The sequence below is a fragment of the Mesoplodon bidens genome (assembly GCF_964165515.1).
Source record: "Mesoplodon bidens genome assembly, chromosome: 4".
NCBI classification, from domain to species: domain Eukaryota; kingdom Metazoa; phylum Chordata; class Mammalia; order Artiodactyla; family Ziphiidae; genus Mesoplodon; species Mesoplodon bidens.
In genome coordinates this window covers 140690896-140709535 of record NC_138160.1, presented here as the reverse complement: position 1 = coordinate 140709535, position 18640 = coordinate 140690896, and the positions used below count along the sequence as shown (strand labels likewise).

At 55.4% G+C, this 18640-nt stretch overlaps 1 protein-coding gene across 2 annotated transcripts; it reads left to right on the top strand.

The window, feature by feature from the left end:
* The first annotated feature begins 254 nt into the window (after nt 1-254).
* Nucleotides 255-18499, top strand: CERS1 (ceramide synthase 1). Of its 2 annotated transcripts, none has more exons than XM_081234021.1 (7): nt 255-512; nt 2862-3021; nt 7427-7607; nt 9831-9992; nt 10446-10593; nt 10822-10931; nt 18416-18499. In XM_081234021.1, exons 1-7 carry the CDS (start codon nt 264-266, stop codon nt 18456-18458), a joined length of 1053 nt encoding a protein of 350 aa, XP_081090147.1. In that variant the 5' UTR covers nt 255-263; the 3' UTR covers nt 18459-18499. The 2 variants fall into 2 exon arrangements, with proteins under 2 accessions (XP_081090147.1, XP_081090148.1); XM_081234022.1 differs by lacking the exon at nt 18416-18499 and adding an exon at nt 12690-12820.
* Nucleotides 18500-18640: the final 141 nt, after the last annotated feature.

Sequence of the window (18640 nt, the reverse complement as noted above, 5' to 3'; positions counted from 1 at the left end):
CGCTGGCCCGCCTCCAGGACGTGGCGCGACAACGCCAGGACTTGTACGCACGAGGTCGCCGCTGCTGCCTCCGGGGGACCCAGCTCCTGCGCGCCCCGGCCCCGCGTCCCTGCGGGGCGGAGCTAGCGCTGGCCCCGCCCCTCCGTCCCACGGGCTACGGCCAGCGCGCCCCCGGCCCAACTGCGGCGCGTGACGCGGGGCGCGCGGCTCCGGCGGCCACCGTGGGCGGGCGCAGACCGCCGGGACGGCCGGGAGCGGACGGCATGGCGGCGGCAGGGACCGCGGCGGGGCCGGCGGCGCCTGAGCCCATGCCTAGCTACGCGCAGCTGGTGCAGCGCGGCTGGGGCAGTGCGCTGGCGGCGGCGCGGGGCTGCGCGGACTGCGGCTGGGGGTTGGCGCGCCGCGGCCTGGCCGAGCACGCGCACCTGGCGCCTCCCGAACTGCTGCTGCTGGCGCTCTGCGCACTCGGCTGGACCGCGCTGCGCTCGGCGGCCACTTCGCGCCTCTTTCGGGTCAGTGCTGCTGGAGGTTGGGACGTGGGGGTCCCGGGCTGTGGGGCCGTTATGTTAGGGAGTCCGGGGAGGGGACCCAGGGCCGCCGCGCGCCCCGTTATGTCTCCGCGGACCAGGGTGACTGGAACGTGGCGAGCCTCAGGGCTGGAGGAGCTCGGGACGCGGAATCTTGGGCCGCCGCTTGCCCCTCTGGGTCAGGGCGGGGTGGGGTTGCGAGTGGATGTGGGGGTGTGGCCGGGCTGGGGGAAGCCTGGGACGTGGGGACCCTGACAAGGGTAGGATGCTCAAGATGTGGGGGAACCGGTCCGGTCAGTGCGGGACAAGGGGGCCCCAGGCGGTGGGAGGGCCTTGTCTGCTGCGCACTCTTTCGGACCTAGCGGAGCTGGGGACAGAGGAGCGGAGGACACGGGCAGGGAAGGCTCGGCGCACAGGGGCTGCGTGTGCCTTGCGCCTCCGGGTCATTTGGGGCACGCTCGGAACCGGATCGGTGTCCGGGGTCGGTGCGGCGGCGGGACTGGCTCGTCCGCTGCGACCGGGAAGAGGCAGGAGCTGCCCAGTCGCTGCCGCTCGTCTGTCTGGAGTCAGCGCCACCCTCCGATCAAGGGATGCAAAGGCCTGGGCTCCCTGGCCACGCCGTGTTCGCAGCCTTTGGGGGAGGTGGCACGGCCTGGGTCTGCGAAGCTGGACTGTGCGGGCTCCAAGGGGTCGCCACCGAATTGCTCAGTTTCCGGCGAGCCTGGGAAGGCCACCTCCCCAGCTGGAGAGTGACTGTGGGGGTGACATTGGCGCCTGGCCTCCCTCCCATCCTTGGGGAGGGGTCGCTGCTATGGGAGCTCGTTGGAAGGCGTTTGGGCTCCAAGCTTGGCTGTGACTTCCCTGAGGACCAGCTGGGGTCACTCCGCCCGTCTGACTGGAGGTGGCAGGGGGTGCAGGGACAGAGTGCCTGGAGCCAACAAAGGGGCCTTTCTCTTCTGGCTGGGCAGAGGCTGGCCCTTGTTAAGTCAGGGATGGGGTGTTGTCTGGCTGCCATTGTCCCCACTCCCACCCCCATATGACCCACATGGGGGTTAGAGACCCCAGCCACCACGCTGCTCCAGGGAGGGGGAGGCAGGCATGACTAGGGCCCCTCCGTAGGTGAGCCCTGGTCCCAATCTGGCTTTGTTGCTTCCCCCACCTTCCCAGTTTCCAGCTGGGCAGTGGGAGGTCCAGGAGGACGAGGGCCAGAGCCCAAGAGGGGGATATGGTTGCTCTGGGACCACCAGGGTGGAGCAGACTTCCTCCCCACGTTCCTGAGGGAGCTGGGTGGGGGACAGCAAGGTCACGGGCCCCTCACTTTTAGAATCCCCGGACGTCGGGCACTCACTCCAGTTCGTGGCTCGCCCTTCCCAAGAAACGGGCGGAGGGGCTGCCTCTTTCTCCAAAGCTCATCTTCTTGGCAGTCGTGTGGTTGCCAGGGGTTACCGGAGCTGGCTCCGGCTGTCTCCATGGCGACTGTTGGTGCTCCGGCCCCCTCAGCTTCGCCTAGGGGAGGGGGGCGGGGCTTGGCCGGCAGCTCTGGAGCCCCGCCCCCAGGGAGATTGAGGCTCTGCCCTCAGGACTCCAGGGGCGCTGGGCCCCTGAAATTCCTCCATGCCTCACCGTTGCATGCTCCCACTTCTCTTGTCCCCTCCCTGCTGTCCCCTCAGGTCCCCCCATCTGCGATATCCTTTCCTTGACCCTCTTTCTCCCTCCGCCCCATCCTCTCTTCCTCTTCTCCCCTGAGTTCCCATGTCCTCCCCCACCTACCCACCCCATCTTCCCCAGCCCCCGTTCCTCTTTGGACTCCCCAATTCCTCCTCTGAGGCACCCCCTTCCCTCAAGTTCCTCCCCCATGGGGATTGCTAGGGTTCCAGCCCCCCATGTTCCCCCGGATGCCCCATATTCCCCTCCATGTTCTCTTTACAGGTTCATCCCCACAGCCCCTTCCAAGTCTTCTCTTTAATCCTTCCTCTTTGTCATACCTCCAGCTCCCCCTGAGACCACCCCCCAAGCCCCCCAGTCCCCTGGACTGACCCCACTGGTCTCCCTTGCTTTACACCCACGTGTCCCCCTCCTCCCCTCACAGCCTCCCCTCACGTTTCCTCCCAGGTCTCCCCCATCACTCCCCTCCCCTTGCGGCTGCGGCTGGACAGCTGGGCACTAAGTTTAGCCCTTGGCAGGTACACGTGGGCTCTGGTTACGTTCCAGGAGGCTGTGGGTACCGGGCCCGGCACTGCCTGGCCTGGGGAGTCCCTGGGCCTTGGTTTCCCTACCCTGGAGCAGCGGCCCTTGGCCCCCAGTGCTGATGGCCGCCCGCCTTCTCACCCGTAGCCCCTAGCCAAGCGGTGCCGCCTCCAGCCTAGAGATGCCGCCAAGATGCCTGAGAGCGCCTGGAAGTTTCTCTTCTACCTGGGCGCCTGGAGCTACAGCACCTACCTGCTCTTCGGCACTGACTACCCCTTCTTTCACGACCCACCCTCCGTCTTCTATGGTAGGGGACCTGCCGGGATGGGGCAGGTTGGGGGAGGGCCCTGTTCTGAACTCAGAGAAGGGTACTGGAGAGTACCTTCAGTACTCTGAAGGGATGGGGGAGCTGGACACTCATCAGACATCCCACGCTGGATGTCTGCTCTGAGACAAGGGCGATGAAGGGGCCCTGGGGCCAGAAAAGGGGGCACCTGTCCCTGTCAGGACTCAGGGAAACATCCTAGAGGAGGGGATCCGTTGTGTGGGCCCAGGCAAGCAGTCCAACACGTGCAAAGGCCCTGGGGCTTGCATGAGCTTGATATTTGGGGACGAGAGGAGGATGGCAGGAGCTTGAGTTTCATCCTAAATGGGATGGGTTTGTGGATTATAAAAAACCTTCTTCTGGCTGCCATGTAGAGACAGATGAATCTTGGGTAAGGAGGGGAGCTGGGCCCAGGGGTTAGGCAAGGGACCAATGTGGCTTGGACCAGCTTGGCAAGGAGATAAAGATGGTGAGAGTGGCTGCATCCATTGATTGGATTCGACGTCGGTGTCCTCAAGGCCTGAGCTCTGGGTGGGATGGGCAGGAATTTGACTGCACTGTCCTCTGTTACCAGCCAGCAGGCCGATGTAGAAAACTCAGTCTGTGATGAGGGGTCAGGCTTCTCTACTCTTGTGCTGACCACCCAGACCGTGTATCAGGGACACACATGGACGTGTTTCCTGCCGTGTGATGTAAACATCCTGAGAGGGCTCCTGGTGGCACCAGGGAGCTGGGCACCCCTGCGCTGCACCTGTCTGTCTTGTGACCATGCTGCCCACATGGCCACTTTTCCCGTGTAACACACGCACATTTCCCATGTCATAAATCCCTAGAGGGGAGGTTTGAGCTGTCATTCAATTTTCCTTTATGAGAATGAACTGTAATTGAACTCTCTCTCTGTACTTGAAGTTTCGAGCGTGGAGTTGCCTCTGGTTCCTGCTTATAAATGATGCTGTGGTAGCACCCTTGCAAGTTAGCTGCTTCTTTGCAGGCATATGCTTACTGAGTACCTACTGTGTGCCAGGCGCTGTGCTGACCCAACTGTGAGGAGGCCAGAGAAAGCCCCCCACCCTTGTGTTTTGGGGTGACAGATCTGTTAGCGTGAAATAGGAAATCTGTTAACGGTGATAGTGCAGATGAGAAAACTTGAGTGAGGAGAGGAGCATGGGATGTGGGGTGTCTAGGAGGTGGGGAGGAGGGCATCTTCTACAGGGATGGGGATGGTCCCACCAAAGGTGACTTTTGAGTGGGGACTGGGAGGAACCTGGGGCAGATGGGAAATGCAAAGGCCACTGTTGGACAGACACGCTACTGGCTGATCAGAAGCAGCAAGGAGCCCAGTCAGGTGGGGTGGGAGCAGTGGGGGTCTTTACCATAGGGCCACGAGCAGAGGGGGGACGTTGACAGGACGACCTAAGGGTGGGGCTGAGGGCAGGAGCCGGTGTGCTCTGCCCAGGACAGGGCTGTGGCGGGGAGAGAAGTGGCTGATTTAAGAAATGTTTTGGGGCTTCCCTGGTGGCGCAGTGGTTGAGAGTCCACCTGCCGATGCAGGGGACACGGGTTCGTGCTCCGGTCCGGGAAGATCCCACATGCCGCGGAGCGGCTGGGCCCGTGAGCCGTGGCCGCTGAGCCTGCGCGTCCAAAGCCTGTGCTCCGCAACAGGAGAGGCCACAGCAGTGAGAGGCCCGTGTACCACAAAAAAAGAAAAAGAAAAGTTTTGAAAGCAGAATTGATAGGATTCACTGCCAAACCAGAGGTGGGTGTGAGAGAGAAGGAGGATGGGGCTGACGCCAGGGTGAGGCAGGTTTGGGGGAGACCAGGAGCTGGGTGTGGGATGCCCAGCTGGCTGATCCTGGAGATCGGGGAGGGGGATGAGGCAGGAGTGACATGGAGAGGCCAGAGCAGCAGGCGGGGTGTGCGTGGAGAGGAGGTTGGAGGTCCACAGACAGAGCCCGGCCCACCTCACCCCGCAACGTGCAGGGAGGTGCAGACGCAGCCCAGATGGGGAATTATCTGCTGCCCTCTTCCCTCTGCCCCAGACCTGGGGCCCAAAGCTGGAGAGGGGGTGCTTTCCACTGTAGCAATCTCATCAGTGTGATAGGTGGAAAAGAGGGTGTCCCGTTTCCACAGAGGGTGCCTCCACGTCCCTTCCTTCTCAAGAGGGACAGAGACACTTGGCAGGTGTGGGGAGGCCCCCCTCTGCTGACTGCAGCACTGCCACGAGGCTGTGCACGGAACGTGGGGGGAGACCTAGACAGGAGTGTGAGTTTTGCTACCGAGCCTTGTGGAGCCCTGGACGTGTTCAAGTCGGGGATCAGTGATCTGTCAGGTGTCTTTCATTTTTTTAAATTAGGTAAAATTTACATAACATAGAATTAACCATTCTATTTTATTTATTTATTTTTGGCCGCACTGCGCGGCTCACTGGATCTTAGCTCCCCGACCAGGGATCGAACCCATGCCCCCTGCAATGGACGTGCGGAGTCCTAGCCACTGGACTGCCAAGGAATTCCCAGAATTAACCATTTTAGCCAGTCACAGAAACACAGATATTGTGTGATGCTACTTACGTGAGGCACCTAGGGTCGTCAAATCCATAGAGACAGAAGGTAGGATGGTGGGTGTCAGGGGCTGGGGAAGGGGGAACAGAGAGGGAGTGTCTAATGGGAACAGAGTTTCAGTTTTACAACATGGAAAAAGTTTTAGAGATTGGTTGCACAACAGTGTGAATATACCTAGTGCTACTAAACTTAAAAATGGTTAAGATGGTAAATTTTATGTTATATATATATTTTTACCACAACTTTTAAAAATTCACCATTTTAAAGTGAGCAATTCAGTGGCAATTAGCACATTCACAGTGTTGCGCAAGCACCGTGTCTGTCTAGTTCCAGAACATTTCCATCATCCCCAAAAGGAGACCCGTCCCCATTAGCAGCTTGCCATCACCCCTCTCCCAGCCCCTGACAACCATTAATCTGCTTCCTGTCTCTATGGATCTGCCTGTTGTGGACATTTCATATACATGGAATCATTGGTATGTGATTGCATGTGCCCATTTGTGTCTGGCTTCTTTTACTCAGCATAATGTTTTTGAGGTTTATCCACGTTGTAGTGTGTGTCAATGCTTCTTTCCTTTTTAGGGCTGCATAATATTCCACATTACGTGGATACATGAAACGTGGATTTACCACATTTTATGTACCCAGTCACCTGCTGATGGACATTTGGGCTGTTCCCCTTTTGATGATTGTGACTAGTGCTGCTGTGGACATGAGTATACAGGGGTCTCTTGAGTCCCTGTTTTCAGTTTCCTTGGGCACAGGCCAAGAGTGGACTTGCCAGATCATGGGGTCTGTGTATTCACAGCCATCGAGGCTGCTGTGGGGAGAATGGACAGTCGGGAATAGGCTCTGGAGGCCGGGAGAAGCTGGGGCAGCGCTAGGAGGAGATGGTGGTACCTGGACCAGGGTGGGGGCAGTGGGGGCAGGGCAAGTGAGTGGAGGTGGGGACCAAAGAGGGACCCCCAGATAGAGGTCCAAGTGGATCTCTGTTGCAGGCAGCACCAGGGTACAGACGAAGGGCTGTCACTGAGGTGGCAGCATAGGAGGCATCTAGGGGATAGCTGGCCTCCAGGGGGACTTGAGGGTCTAGCTCCAGATCACTGAGGCTTGGAGGGGGAGGGACAGGAGACCAGGGATGGAGCCCGGGGAGGCCATTACGGGGGGTAGACAAAGAAGGAGCCGCAGACAGCAGGGCACAGTCTGGAGTTCTAGGTCAATTCGGGCAGAGTCCTTGGTGATGGACTGAGGAGGGGAGGCGGAGGTGGTGGGGGGAGCGATGTCCCCTGGGAAGGCACAAGGCCTGAGTGCGGGTGGCACATGTGCAGGGGCAGGGGGCAGGAGGTGGCTGCAGGAGGGGAGGTGGAGCCGGGCCCGCTCTGCGGGAGAGCCCGCACTCATGGGCATTGGAAAGTGTGTGATTTCTGCCTCAGCTGCTTGGCCAGCCCAGCAAGGCAGGTGGCAGCCTCCATCGGTTTGGGGATTTGCTGGGAGGGCAGCACCCAGGACCAGGTGTCTTGAGCGAGCCTGGTAAGAGAAGACGGGAAGGGGGCCTGGGGCACAGTTGGAAATTCTGCAAAGGACCAATTTCAGGGTAGGAGCACCTTTTTCTGTAGATCTAGAACTGTTCTAAAAAGTAATGCCTATTCATAAACAATGACGGGTGGAGAATGGGTAACAGAAAACCAGCGACCAGAACAGCTACAGAGACGGGTGGCACGCCCAGCACGCAGAGGACCCATGCCCGGCTTGAGGGAGTGCTCGGGGTCGCCTGCGGGTCCCGGAGGCCCTGCAGGTCCCTGACGGCACGGTCTGGCCCTCCCCAGACTGGAAGACGGGCATGGCGGTACCACGGGACATCGCAGTTGCCTACCTACTACAGGGAAGCTTCTACGGCCATTCCATCTATGCCACGCTATACCTGGATGCCTGGCGCAAGGACTCAGTGGTCATGCTCATCCACCATGTGGTCACCTTGGTCCTCATTATCTCGTCCTACGCCTTCCGGTGAGTCCAGGAGGGGACAGGAGGGTGGAGGGCACTGGCATGAGCAGTGGCAAGAGGCTGGCGCAGGGCAGAGGCTAATGCCTGGGTGGGGGGTATGGGGGTGTCTGTGGGAGAGGTTTCTGAAGAGAGATTCTGAAGTGATGGGGCAAAACAGGTGCAGAGAGGCACCACCCTGCCCCCACCCCATCTGTCCCCCTCCAGCTCCTCCTGGATGGCACCCTTGGCCAGGTCACAAAGCAAGTGTTTACTGAACATGGCAGGTGCTGCTGGGGGCACAGCCATGAACACAGTAGACAAAACATGATGTTCCAGAGCCCGCTGTGGCCACCGCACATGGTCATAGTGCTTCAAGGCAGAGCCTGTGCAAACCACAGCGTGCTGTATGTGTAAAAGCCACCCTGATTGCAAGGGTAAAGGAGAGTGAAAATATCTTGCAGTCCCTTTGTTATATCATTTACATGTTGAATGATGACATTTTGGATATACTGAGTCAATTGGAATATATTATTAAAATTAATTTTACCTCTTCCTATTTACTTTTTTTTTTTAATGTTGCTGATAGAAAATTTAAAACGAAATTGGGATTAGCAGATGCAAACTATTATATATAGGATGGATAAACAACAGGGTCCTACTGTATAGCACAGGAAACTATATTCAATATCCTGTGATAAACCATAATGGAAAAGAATCTGAAAAAGAATATATATATGTATAACTGAATCACTTTGCTGTACAGCAGAAACTAACACAACATTGTAAAGCAATTATACTCCAATAAAGATATTAAAAAAATAAAAATTGAACACGGAAACTCAAAAAAAAATTTTTTTAAAGAAAATTTAAAACGACATGTACAGCTCATATTCTATTCATTTTTTTAAATTTAAATTTATTTTATTTATTTATTTTGACTATGTTGGGTCTTTGTTGCTGCGCGCAGGCTTTCTCTAATTGTGGCAAGTGGGGGCTACTCTTCATTGCAGTGTGCGGGCTTCTCATTGCGGTGGCTTCTCTTGATGCAGAGCACGGGCTCTAGGCGCGTGGGCTTCAGTAGTTGCAGAATGTGGGCTCAGTAGTTGTGGCTCACGGGCTCTAGAGCACAGGCTCAGTAGTTGTGGTGCACGGGCTTAGTTGCTCTGCGGCATGTGGGATCTTACCGGACCAGGGATCGAACTGTGTTCCCTGCACTGGCAGGCGGATTCTCAACCACTGCGCCACCGGGGAAGCCCCTCAAATTCTATTCTGGTTGGACTAGCTGTGCCCTCCAGCACAGTAGCTGCTGGCCACAGGTGGTCATGTCAACTTTAATTAAACTTAAATAAAATCACACATTCTGTACCTCAGCCCGGTATGTGGCTGGTGACTCCTGTATTGGACAATGCAGATTTAGAACATTCTTATCATTCTTGAAAATTTATTAGACAGCCCTGCTCTAGAGGGTAGAATCAGATAACAACCCCCCCCCCACACACACACACACAAACATGAAAGAAAAGAACTAACGGTTTGTTTGAAGGTGATCACTATGGAAAGTTCAAGTTGGAAGATAAGGACTGAAGAGGTGGTGAGGTTAGGTGGGGTGGTCAGGGGTGACAGGTGAGCCGAGACTGAAAGTTGGTGAAGGAAGGCTCTGGGAACACCAGGGATGTTAGGGGATGAGAACAGCCTGTGGCTGTGAGGAGGGCAGAGTGGCCATGAAGACAGTGACAGAGGTGCACAGCCACATCCAGGCTGAACTCACGCACCAAGCAGCTGTGAGGCGGAAGGGTGGATAGGGACGGGGCTCCAGCCTTCGTCAGATCCTGGTGGGGGTGCGGCCTTTCCCAGGCAAGTCTGCAGTTTGCAGCAGTGCTCAGTTTCAATGTACAAACCTGGGAGCATCAGTAAGGCAGTCATGTTTAAAGTGTGGGTTATCTGGGCACAGAATGACCCAGGCCTGTGAGGGTCAGGGGTCATGGAGGGTCAGAGGTCACAGAGATGAGGAGGGATCAGAGAGGGCACTTCCAGGGAGGTTCCTGAGCCTGGGTGTGGCTGCCACAGGACGGGTGCAGCCTGGGTGTTACTGCTGACCTAGCCCTGTGAGTGGGGGATGGGCATGGCAGATGGGCCAGGGAGGACAGCCCTGAACAGACCCACGGGAGGGGTGGCCAAGGGGGCCTGTGCTTGGGAGCCTCGGTGCGGGTAGGGGTCCCAGGGTAACCAGCCCTCTCTCCTCCTCAGGTACCACAAGGTGGGCATCCTTGTGCTCTTCCTGCATGACATCAGTGATGTACAGCTGGAGTTCACCAAGCTCAATGTCTACTTCAAGTCCCGCGGAGGATCCCACCACCGCCTTCACGCCCTGGCTGCAGACCTGGGCTGCCTCAGCTTCAGCCTCAGCTGGTGAGCCGGCAGGGGAGGAGGCGGGGCCTAGTGGAAGGGAAGGGGACCTGGTGGAGGTAGGCGGGGCCAGGCCGGGAAGGAAGTGGGGCTTATGAGAGTGGGTGGAGCCAAGCAGGAAGGAAGTGGGTCCTAGAGAGGCGGGTGGGCAGGGAAGGGGTGGGTCCTGGTGAGGTGGGTGGAGGCTTGGTGAGGTGGGAGGGGCCAGACAGGACCACGGCGACATGGGCGGGGCCTGGTGGGACAGCAGAGGGCGCGAGTTGGGAATAAGCAAGCTGGGCAGGAAAGGACAGAACAGGAATGGAGACAGCTGGGCAGGAATGAACAAGGGTCGGGTAAGGAGACATGGATGGGTGGGGATGTGCAGGGCAGACGGCACAGTACAGGGACCGGGGGGAAGGGAGGGGGCTCCCCCTCTCCCCCACAGCCTCCTCGACCCGCCCCTCCCTCCTGCAGGTTCTGGTTCCGCCTCTACTGGTTCCCGCTCAAGGTCCTGTATGCCACGAGCTACTGCAGCCTGCGGTCGGTGCCTGACATCCCCTTCTACTTCTTCTTCAACGCACTCCTGCTGTTGCTCACCCTCATGAACCTCTACTGGTTCCTGGTGAGTTGGCGCTCACAACTCGCCACCCCCTTCTTCTCAGATGCCAGTCCTGTCCTGGTCCGCGTCCCCAAGGAGCGTTCCAGGTGCATGCCCTTCTCACGCACTCCCAGGGAGGAGGGGCATGTTAGGCAACGTGCAAAGGGCCGGCGGCAGGAGCCCCCAACCATCAGGAGGGCAGCGAGGTCGGGGACGGGGCTCTCTTCTCACCTGTGCTTTCCCCTCCCACAGTACATCGTGGCTTTTGCTGCCAAGGTGCTGACGGGCCAGGTGCGTGAGCTGAAGGACGTGCGGGAATATGACACAGCAGAGGCCCTGAGCCCCAAGCCCAGCAAAGCTGAGTGAGTGTGGAGGGGCCCCCAGCCCTAGTTCATTCCTTATCCACGTCTGTCTGATCGAGCGCGCTCTGTGGGTAGGCCCTGGAGACACGGCAGCGGATGAGGCTGATGCTGACGCTGCCCCCCCGGAGCCTTCATCCAAAAGAGAGACTGCACTAAAGGCATGGACGATATAGCGACAGAGTTAGATGCTGTCAGGACAGACAGCGAGGAAGGTGGGGGTAGAGAGGTGACGGGTGAGAATCAGGGTCTCAGTGGTGGGAGCCGTGAGGGCCAAGCCCAGTGCTGAGGAGCAGCTGTTTTCCAGGCCTGACGGCAACCTCTAAGCAGGTGGCAGTGGAAGGGGGCGGTGAGGGGGTGCCATGGGCGGCCCAGGGAGCCCGGGCTCTGTTCGGGCTAATACTCCCTGGTCCAGCGGGGCAACCACTGGTCAGCCAAGCAGGAGATGGGGCCGGGGGTTCAGGCCCAGGTGGGAGTTGTAGGTATGACGAGCCAAAGGGGCCTCTTCGACCGTCCTGGAGGTAGGGGCCTCGGGACTGCCAGCCCTGGGATGTGAGCCTGATGGCGCCCAAAGCCCCTGGCCTGGAGGGGCCCCAGGAGTGAATGGAGGCAGGTTGGGGTGACCAGCAGGGTCCAAGATGTGCAGCGCCCCACAGTCAATGTGAGGAGTGGTTGAGCAGCAGTGAGATGGGGGCTGCTGAAGGCTCGCAGGGCGCTCCCCAGCGGACCCTCTGATTTGGCCCCTGGGAGGTCATCAGTGACCAACCTGGGAAAGATGGTTTCGGGGAAGCAGTGAGCTCAGCGTGCAATGAAGTGTGGGTCAGAATGGACAGGGAGGAGGATGAGAGAAGCAGAGATTTTAAAAAACTCTCCTTGAAAAACATGAGAAGGGGAGCAAAGAACTGGGGGAATTGCCAGAGCAGCCAAAAAGCCAGTGCCCAGGTTAGAGAGGAGTCAGGCAGTTGAGCAGGGATTGTGGACACAAGAGGGCTGGGCAGCAGGTGAGGTCACCCCAGTGGTCAGATCCCAACTCTGTTGTAGAATAACCAGACTTGCTTTGGATGTAGGTGAAACAGAAATAAAAAAATCAAAGATGACCCAAGACCTCTGGCTCGAGCTGCCATTTACCGAGATGGGACTCAGGGCAGGGCCATGTGCACTGGTGGGGGTAGGGGGTTGGGAGTCTAGTTTTGAGGGTGTCGGATTGTCGATGTCCAGCGAATGCGAGTTGGGAATTGCGCATAGTGATCGGTGAGGTCTCACCAAGGAGTCTGACCAACCCTCAGAGGCTTCCAGAAGAAGCGGTGATTAAAGAGAACTCCAGGGGTGAGGTTGGGGAGGCACCTGATTGGCTAAATTTAAAACTGAAAGACCTTTCTGCTGTAAAACAGTGGACTCCTAGAGATGTCCTTGTAAATGCAGAGCCCAAGGCAAAGAGCAAGCCAGACCAGCTAGCTCCACCCTGCTCCCTGCCCTGTCTCCCCCAGGAATGTCCAGCCAGAATGTGAGTTGGGAGGCTGGCGCCTCCAGCCCCAAATGACAGCATTCCCACTAGGATGGCAAAGAACAAACTCCATACAGAAATGACAGGGGACTGGGGACACGCTGCCATGGTTGGCCCCATGGGCACCACCCGCAGAACCTGGTCCCTAAGGATGGCTAGAGTTAGCACAGTTGGGTATAAAACAAGATGGGATAAAAAGCAATGAGAATGTGGAATGTGCCACAAAAGAGCTGGTCAGGACACCTCAAAATCGTCAGGTCATGGAAAACAAGAGACTGAGGAACCGTCTCAGCTCAGATTGACTGAATGCAATGTGGGATCCTGGACCAGAAAAGGGACATCTGTGGAAAAACTGGTGAAATTCAAATAAAGTCTATGGTTTAGCTCATAGCAATGTTCTAGCGTTGGTTTCTTAGTTGTGATAAATGCACTGTGGAGATATAAAATGTCAACGTTCGGGGAGACTTGGGCAAGGGCTACCCTGGAGCTCTTTATGCTACCTCTGCAAATCTAAAATTATTCTAAAATGAAAAGTTTATTAAAAATGTAAAAGGCATGAGAGACCATCAAAAATAGCATTGGATGTTAAATATATTTCTTTCCTAGGGCTGCCGTAACAACGTACCACAAACTAGGGGGCTTAAAACAACAGAGGTTTATTCTCTCACAGTTCTAGAGACCAAAAGCCTGAAATGAAGGTGTCAGCAGAGCCACTCTTGCTCTGAAGGTCTAGGGGAGGATCCTTCCTTGCCTCTTCCAGTTTCTGGGGGTTCCAGATGTTTTTTGGCTTGTGGCTGCATCACTCCAATCTCCATTTCCTGTCTTCACATGGTCTCTTCTCTCTGGCTCTTTTCTCTTATAAGGACATTTGTCATTGGATTTAGACCACTATGATCTCATCCCAAATTCCTTCACTTAATTACATCTACAAAGACTCTTTTTCCAAACAGAGTCACAGTCACAGTTCTAGAGATTAGGATGTGGAGATATCCTTTTAGGGACCACCATTCAACCTATTATATATGTTAAGTCTCCAACGATTAGATACAGCTGAAAAGAGAATCAGTGACTTGAAAGCTGCAGAGAAATTACCTAGGATGCAACCTAAACAAATGGAAAATATGACAGCTAGAATAGTAAGAATTATGTGGCTGAGTCCTAATAGGAGATAGATAGGGAGAGACAACATGAGAAGACATAATGCTGAGAATTTTTCCAGAAAGTGACAAGACATAAATCATAAGCAGGATGAATACAAAGGCATCCGGGCCCCAAACACATCATAGTGAAATGTGAAACAGCCACAGAAAAGAAGAGATGACCTACGAAACAGTGACAGACTAACAGCAACAAGGGAAGCTGGAAGACTGGAGTCAGATATCACCTCAAATGCTGAAAGGAAGTAACAAGAAACCGGGACTCTTATACACAACTTTAAAAACAGTTACCCAAGAGAAAGGATACCTGTTGGCTTGCATGAGATCCTGGGTTTGGTCCCCAGCATCCCCACCCCCCCCCCAAAATAAAAAGGATATCCACAGGAACAAAAACTAAGAAGGCTTACCATTCACAGATCTTCTCTAGGAGAATATTTCAGAAAACTACCCCAAGAGATCAGCAGAGAAATTGATACATATCTGGGTAAAATGTTTTTAAATGCCTAATTTGAGAGATTTTAAAAAATTAGAGCTGAAATATTTATATTATTGAAACAGGATTGGTGGCTTTGCATTTTGCAGGAGGGTAGGGCATTACCTTTGGGCTATATTGAGTATTTATGTTAACACTATTAGGGTGTAGAGGGGAGAATGGAACCCAAAACAGGTACAACAAAGTGAAAGCAGGAAAGGAAAGCTAGAAAAAGCAGGGTAAGTAATGCAGATTGAGGGTAGAATCTCAAATATTGGGCATGCAAATGAACACACATGGAATAATCATGACAATGACGAGACTGGGCTTTTAAATAAATCCACCTCTGACCTGGTTAAAAGACTTCAACTCCAGGATAAATAAAAGTTGTAAGTAAAAAGACAGGAGGAGAAAGTCAGGTGGAATTTCTGATGTGAAAGAATATGCATGATGCAGCCCTGAACCGTGGCGAGATGGGACCACAGGAGGTAAAGTCCATGCTCCTCATCAGGCAGCTCCGAAGCAAGAATAGATGTTCTGTTTAAGCACAGGAACACTTCTCAAAATGGAAAAAAAACAGGGGCAACCTCAGTTGCTCAGAACCAGGATCGTGCAGACCATGTATGATGAAAATGCAGTTAGATTTGAAAACAGTAAGAAAACAATGACTGAGAACCACTTTGAAGGACCCCGGAGTGGAGAATAAATCGAGTGGCAAAGCAGCACTGAGGCCTTCTTTGCTCCTGCTGGCTCTCTCTTCTGAACCCCCCTCCGTGGGGCCCCTCCTGGACCTCTGTCTTCGGCCCCCTGCAGTGGCCCCTGCACCCCGGTCACGACCTCGGTCTGAAGCTCCCATCATTCTCTTGGGCTGCTGGGACCGCCATCCATCAGGGGCCGTCACCCCGCTCTGGGTCTGCTGACCTGCCCGAGGCTACCCCACCCCTCCGTACACCGGCTTTCTCCTCCGTGACACTCTCAGCTGCCCCCGCTGTATCTGAAGAGCCACGATCCGCACATCTGGTCCTCGCTGCAGCACTAACGGGGGCCAGGGGTCCTCAGCGATGCCTGGGCAGTGCCTGATCTCCTGAGACTCTTCCTTCCCCTCGGCCACCAACTGTCCTCACCATTGTCCCCTCACTCGATGACTTGGCCTCCGTGTCCCCAGGAAAACGGGTAGTCGGATGAGGACATCCACCCTCTAGTGCTGGCTGGCTGCTTTGGTAGATGGTCCGTCTCCCTCTGAGGCCCCCGTCCCAGGCCACCGACGGTCCACCCCTTTGCCTGCTCAGGGACATTCTGATCAAGAAGAGAAACCTCCTCTCTCTGCCCCGCTTTATAGCACAGCACCCCCTTCCCCTCCCTTCTTGAACCCAGCTCCCTCTGGGGTCTTCCCCCCACCACCCCGAGACCACTCCTGTCCGCTCCGCTGATGCCAAACAAATCTGGTGGTCACTCCCCCTCGCCTTTTTTTGAACAGTTTTATTGAGATGGAATTCACACACCATGCAATTTGCCCATTTGCCGTGTAGAAGTCAATGTTTTTAGTCCATTCACAGAGTTGTGAAACCATCACTGCGGTTTTAGAACATTTTTGTCACCCCCGCAAAAGAAACCCCATACCCAACCCAACCCCTCCTTTTGCAATCGCCAGTCTGCCTCTGCTCCCTGCTTCACTTTCTTTTTTTTTTTTTTTTTTTAATATTTCTTTATTTACTTGGTTGCACTGGGTCTTAGTTGCAGCTTGCAGTCTCCTTAGTTGCGGCACATGGGCTCCCGCTTCACTTATTAGTGCCTTCCTGCTCCACGTCTGGCCTCCCCCTCTCCCAGGGCCCTTTCACTTAAGCCACCCCGACTTCCAAGTTTCTCTCCCAGCTCACAGTGCTTCTCTGAGTGCCATTGTCTGTGTCAGTGTCTGCTTGACATTCCAAGAACCTTCTAAATATCCAGAATCAACCCCCATTCCCACCGCAAACTACCTCTCGTGAACATTTGTCCATCGCAGTTGATGGCAACTCAGGATGAAAAACCTTGCAAAACCCTAGGGAGCCCCCCTTCTCTCCCTCTCCTCCTTATCCTCAAGGAAACATCCAGAATCCACCTGAGTCTCTGCCTGCCCACATGTCCCTGCAGCTTCCACCCTCGTGCTGATTTTCTCTTTCCCGCTGTGGTGCACTGAGACGAAAAAGTGTAAATCTGATTCTGCAGAGAGGCCATCTTGCCCTAGTTGGGTACTCCCCTCCCCCGCAAATACACTGTTTTTGAGGAGGGAGGGGGCACTTGGAAGCTTGTGCAGAAAAACAAACCAGAATCACCACAGGAAAGCTCTGATAAAGAGGCACAGGGCAGGGGTACGGATCCTTGGAGGTATTAAACCGTCTGTGGAAGTATAGGAATTAAAACAGTGGGAACAGAGCTGAGCCCATCAAACTTTAGCAAAGAAGGATCCCAGGAGGGAAGGAAGAACTAACTGTCAATGGGACGCTTGCTTGGTAGCCATCTTTATCTCGCATGAGCCCCCAGTGCAAACTCCCAAAGCATCAAAGATGTTGATGCAGAAATGGAAGCTGTGAAATCAAACGAGTCAAAATGAGAGACTGTGCCGTCCAGCAACTGAACTATGAGAAGACTCAAGAAGCTGGGAACCCCACCTCTGTCTAAAAGACCCAACAGGCAAAGCTGAAGATATAGGACAGATGGGAGGTCCACGGGGGGCTTATCTCTGATCTCCCAGATAAAGGGCTCCCGCGGTGGCAGCGAGAGAAAGCAGCAGCCCACGGAGAAGTGGGCCGGTGGGGGGAGGTGTGCTCCCAGGAAGGGGCATCCAGTGGCTCCAGCCCCAGGGAAGAGCGAACTAAAGTGACTGAGACCATCTTCTCCAGGAATGTCTTTACATTCTCATATGGAACGGTCTCTGAGCTAGAGTGCTCCACAAACCAAAGGGCTGCAGGGTACAGTAATGCACATATGCTAGTATCTGAGGATACACAGAAGTCAAAGGGTGGTAGATCCCTAGGAGCTGCTCGGTTGAACTGTGAGTTTTCTATGCTTTCTGAGGTCTAGATCGTGAGAATATATTACTGGCTCGGAAAACTTAATACAGTTGTACATAAACTAGACTGTAGAATTCACTTCAGCAGAGACTGATGGACCATGTGCAAAGGCACGAAGAGTTCTCATACGTGGGAATGGGAATGGTCAATGGCCGTGACCATAAGACTGCAGGGAGATGCTGTCTTGACATCAGCAGGCTGGGCATTTAAACAGGACACAACACCGAGCAAGTGATGGCGGTGGCGGTGAGGAGCAGGGGTAGACCTGTTGAGTCCAGTAAGGTGGGCCTGGGCAGATCCCCAGGGCGTAGGTCCCCTCCCAGTCGGAAGCCCAGAGACCTGCCACTAACACAGGCAGGGAAGATGGAATTAAGGAGAGCATCAGTGCACATGGGAGCGATCTCGGTGGCACATTTTTGGAAAATTGAGGTGCAGGAGAAGACATCTTTTTTAAAAAAATTATTTATTGATTTATTTATTGGCTATGTTGGGTCTTCATTGCTGCGTGTGGGCTTTCTCTAGTTGCGGAGAGCGGGTGCTACTCTTCGTTGCGGTGCGTGGGCTTCTCAGAGCGCAGTCTCAGTAGTTGTGGCAGACGGGCTTAGTTGCTCCGCGGCATGTGGGACCCTCCGGGACCAGGACTCGAACCCGTGTCCCCTGCATTGGCAGAGGGGTTCTTAACCACTGCACCACCAGGGAAATCCCGAGAAGACATCTTTATAGACAGTTTGAAATATGCAAACCATGAACTTTGTTTAGACGTTAGGGGTCTTTCTCTGGGATCTTACAGTACTGATTCGTCTTAAAACACTACATAACTTGTTTTAAGGACATGGAAGCAAAGTAGGGGCTGTGGCAGGTGTAGACAGAGGGCAGTGGATGGAGAATCATAGGCTGGGAAGCCTTTCCTGGTAGGGCCATTGTAGTTGGGGAGGAACTGGCCAGAGCCCCCGGTGGGATCGCCGGGGGCTCTGGCCAGTTCTGCCTCCCTGGGAGAGGAGGAGGATAAAGTGCTGGTCCAGGTGCAGGCGATGGGCTTAAATCAGGCAGAGGTTGGTAGGTGACTTTTGCCTTCCAGCAGCCGCGGGTGGCCCAGGGGGGAGGGGAGAGGAGGGTTTAATTGTGGGAAGGAGCAGGGACCACTTGCCCAGCAGGCAGATGGCAGGGTCTTTTGGCCTTGTGGGCTGGGAGGAAGAATGGGGCGGGGCTGGGAAAAGGAGGGCAAGTAGGGCGGGACGGTGGTGGGAGGCGCTACGTGGTGGCGTGGGGTCCCTAGGCTAACCTGGGCCGGTTCTGGCTCGCAGGAAGCCGCTGAGGAATGGACTGGTTAAGGACAAGCGCTTCTGAACCCCTCGACCCCGGCCCCGCCGCCCAGGACCCAGCCCCACCCAACCTCGCCCTCGGGGACCAGCCACGCGGCTCCCCCATTCGCCCCCTGTACCCTGGCCCTATCAGGCTCCGCCCCCGCCCCAACCCACCCCGCCCTGGCCACTCCCGGGACCCCTGCGCCGCCCCCTCGAGACCCCGCC

Bases quoted from the DNA above. Each gene is read 5' to 3' on its own strand.
- CERS1 (XM_081234021.1), top strand. From the start codon at position 264: ATGGCGGCGGCAGGGACCGCGGCGGGGCCGGCGGCGCCTGAGCCCATG. The intron at 513-2,861 runs GTCAGTGCTGCT...TCTCACCCGTAG, and splicing joins CCACTTCGCGCCTCTTTCGG to CCCCTAGCCAAGCGGTGCCG. The intron at 10,932-18,415 runs GTGAGTGTGGAG...TCTGGCTCGCAG, and splicing joins CCCAAGCCCAGCAAAGCTGA to GAAGCCGCTGAGGAATGGAC.